Genomic DNA, 3,153 nt, shown 5'->3' with positions numbered 1-3,153 from the left:
CTTTGTGGTCATCTATTATCAGGTATATGCGGGCACCCTTCAATAAGCCAAACTTGCAGCAATAATCTTGTTGATGGCGTAGAACACCAATAAAAACCACAAAGGAGGGAAAAAGGAGAAAAGGCTGTTTAGAGTTAAGAATAGAAGAAAAGGAAATTTAGGTACGACCGGCTCATTGATTATCAATCAAGCAAGGGCGAGTATGGTCCATGCATATATATATATATATATATATATATATATATATATATATATATATATTGTGTCAAGTCATATTATTTGTTTTTAATTAGTGTTGATATCCATATTAATTTGTGTGTACCTCCATCAATTCTAAAATTAATAACCCTACAATGAAAACTAAGAGGATTCTAACACATGAAAGTCATATTAATTAATTTTAGTCATACTGCATGCTGCTATATTACAGGTAAATGATTTATGTCATTGCTACCTACTAATGTCATGAAAGTGTACACTATGATGAAATTTGAGTATAAGATACACGGACATATCAATATTTTTTAAACTGGAAAAAAATTGCCAAAAGTTGATAAAAAAATATTCCAATTGAAATTTTTTAAAAAAAATGAAAGCCATTTACGACAATACCATTGCCACCCGATTATTATATTCTTATCACAGGGAAGAGATGTGTATTAAACAAACACTGGCAATTGTGTGATTATTTGAAAGGATATGGTCTATATGGACACGCATGTAGTTCCAGTACTACACTCGAGCCTATTTAAACATCCAAAAACACCAATCAACAGAGACACACTTCCCTCTAGTCCGCATGCACTCATCCCTAGAAAGAACAAACCAAACACTCTCTGCTCTCAGGCCTCGAAGAGAAGAAACTAAAAAAAATGCCAACACAAATGCAACGCCCTCTGCTTCTCCTCCCTTTCTTCCTAACAAGCCTCCTTCTCTACTGTCAACCAATCTCAACCGTCGCTTCACCGGACCCTACCTTTTCTCCATCCAACGGCACAGATTACATCCGCTCAGGCTGCGGCGCAACATTATACCCCGAAATCTGCTACGCCTCCCTCTCTCGCTACGCTAGCGCCGTACAAAATAGCCCCGGTCGCCTAGCTCGCGTGGCCATCAAGGTCAGCCTGTTAAGAACAAGTCACATGGCAGCCTACGTCTCCAACCTATCCCGCCAATCAGACTTCGGAGCAGACAACCGCGCCGCCGCCGCCCTTCACGACTGCTTCTCTAACCTGGGAGACGCCGTTGATGAGATACGCGGGTCGCTTAAGCAGATGCGGCAGGTTGGAGCAGCGGGGCCGTCGACAGAATCGTTTCAGTTTCAGATGGGTAACGTGCAGACATGGATGAGTGCGGCTTTGACAGATGAGGATACGTGCACGGATGGATTCGAGGATGTAGGGGACGGGGAGGTGAAAACTGAGGTATGTAACCGTGCGGCGGATGTCAAGAAACTTACAAGCAATGCTCTTGCTCTGGTTAACAGCTATGCTGCCACAGGAACGCCGTGATAAACAACATCTATTTGTTTTTTTGAAGTAAAACTTTTTATTTGGATATAGAGTTAGCGTGTGAGTGAGTGGGTGTAATACATGGTAGGAAAGGAGGGAGGAGCTTTATGGTTTTTTGACTGTTTGTTATGTATATTAGTATGTGGATTAATTTGCAATTAGTTTTGTTATCAGTAATTTAATTTGCAAGCCATTCAAATCTGCCTTCCTATTAAAATCACTCGTAATTTTTTACTACAACAGCAAACCGAAGTACTGTATTATTGAGTTAAAAATTACGAGTGAGTATAATAGGAAGCCAGATTTGCAAGGCCAAAAGACAAGATAACCAAGGAAAATTTAGAAACCAGGAGCACAAGAATCCAAATTCAGCGAAAGTGGAGGTGCATCTGACAGGCATCAGAGTAACAAATTTCGACAATCATTTTATAAAATCATAACTGAGTTTTTATTATCGGATTATATTAAAAAATATTTTTTCTAATGAAAAATATTTTTTAATATATTTAGGAAAAAAAGTATTTTGGAAAGTTTTTTTTTTGTTTTTGTTTAAATGCCCTAGTTCACATAAACCAAGTGTGCCGAAATTCAGTCATAATTTAATCTGCTATTTATGGAGTTGTCCTAGCTACCCTCTCAATTAAGATGTTTAATGTATAAATATCCTTGGAAATTTCAGGAATTGGCGAGAACCGCTTTCTTTTAAAAAATAAAATAAATAAATAAAACTCATGGAGTTCCACTGGCTCCAGGTTATTTATTTATTTATTATAATGATATGATTAATCATGATTATGATGGATGCAATATCCGCCAACCAACTAGCAGGAGCACTGAAGGGCTCCTGTGAGCAGGATTTAGTGGGATATGAAAGTGATCCGCATATGCGTTCACATTTTATTCAATAATGATGTTTCTTCAGTTATTGTTATGATAGTACTTGAGACAAATTAACAAGGAAAGATTTGCACTGGCCATACGAGTGGGAACTGGATAGATATCCGGCGATATGTTGCGTGCTACGTTATTTTTTTATTAATAGAAAAATATTTATGTGATATATGTTGCGTTATGAGTTAATTTCTTATTAATAAAAATATATTTATGTGATATATGTTGCGTGATGAGTTAATTTAGTAATTAAAAGAGATTTCATATGTTGTCAGAGTAATTATTCAAAAAGTAAAAAAAATAAAAATACTATAAAATAAATATTTTATATTTACTCTCATACAATTAATTTAATTAAAAAATATCTTTTAAAAAAATAGATTCAACAAAGATGAAAAAACACGGGTTAATTTCTCATCCCGTTAATTTCTCAAACTCGTTGAATTATAGATTTGGATTCAATTAAAAAACATAATACTCATTCAATTAAACACTGGACGATGAAATTATTAAATTTAATTTAATTAAAAAGTAATTTAAAAAAAACTAAATTCAATAAAGATCAAAAAAACTTAAAGCAATCCTTATTATTTAAAAAAAAGTTATAAAAAAATAAAAAAAATTAAATTCTTGATCCAGGCTTAGCTGAATATCTAAATAATTAAATATTAGATAATAAAATAAAATAAATTAATTTAAAGACAAAAACTCTTTTAAAAAAATTAAATTTAAAAAACCTGAAGAACCTAAA

At 34.0% G+C, this 3,153-nt stretch overlaps 1 protein-coding gene across 1 annotated transcript; it reads left to right on the top strand.

Annotated features, from left to right (window-relative positions):
- The first annotated feature begins 767 nt into the window (after nucleotides 1–767).
- On the top strand, nucleotides 768–1,712 carry LOC133695800 (21 kDa protein-like). Its single transcript, XM_062117743.1, has one exon. It carries the CDS (start codon nucleotides 873–875, stop codon nucleotides 1,509–1,511), a length of 639 nt encoding a protein of 212 aa, XP_061973727.1. The 5' UTR covers nucleotides 768–872; the 3' UTR covers nucleotides 1,512–1,712.
- The last annotated feature ends 1,441 nt before the right edge of the window (nucleotides 1,713–3,153 follow it).

This window comes from Populus nigra, chromosome 6 (assembly GCF_951802175.1).
Source record: "Populus nigra chromosome 6, ddPopNigr1.1, whole genome shotgun sequence".
Lineage (NCBI taxonomy): Eukaryota > Viridiplantae > Streptophyta > Magnoliopsida > Malpighiales > Salicaceae > Populus > Populus nigra.
This window is presented reverse-complemented; position numbering and strand designations above follow the sequence as displayed.

Coding starts and splice junctions, on each gene's coding strand:
- LOC133695800 (XM_062117743.1), top strand. CDS start 873: ATGCCAACACAAATGCAACGCCCTCTGCTTCTCCTCCCTTTCTTCCTA.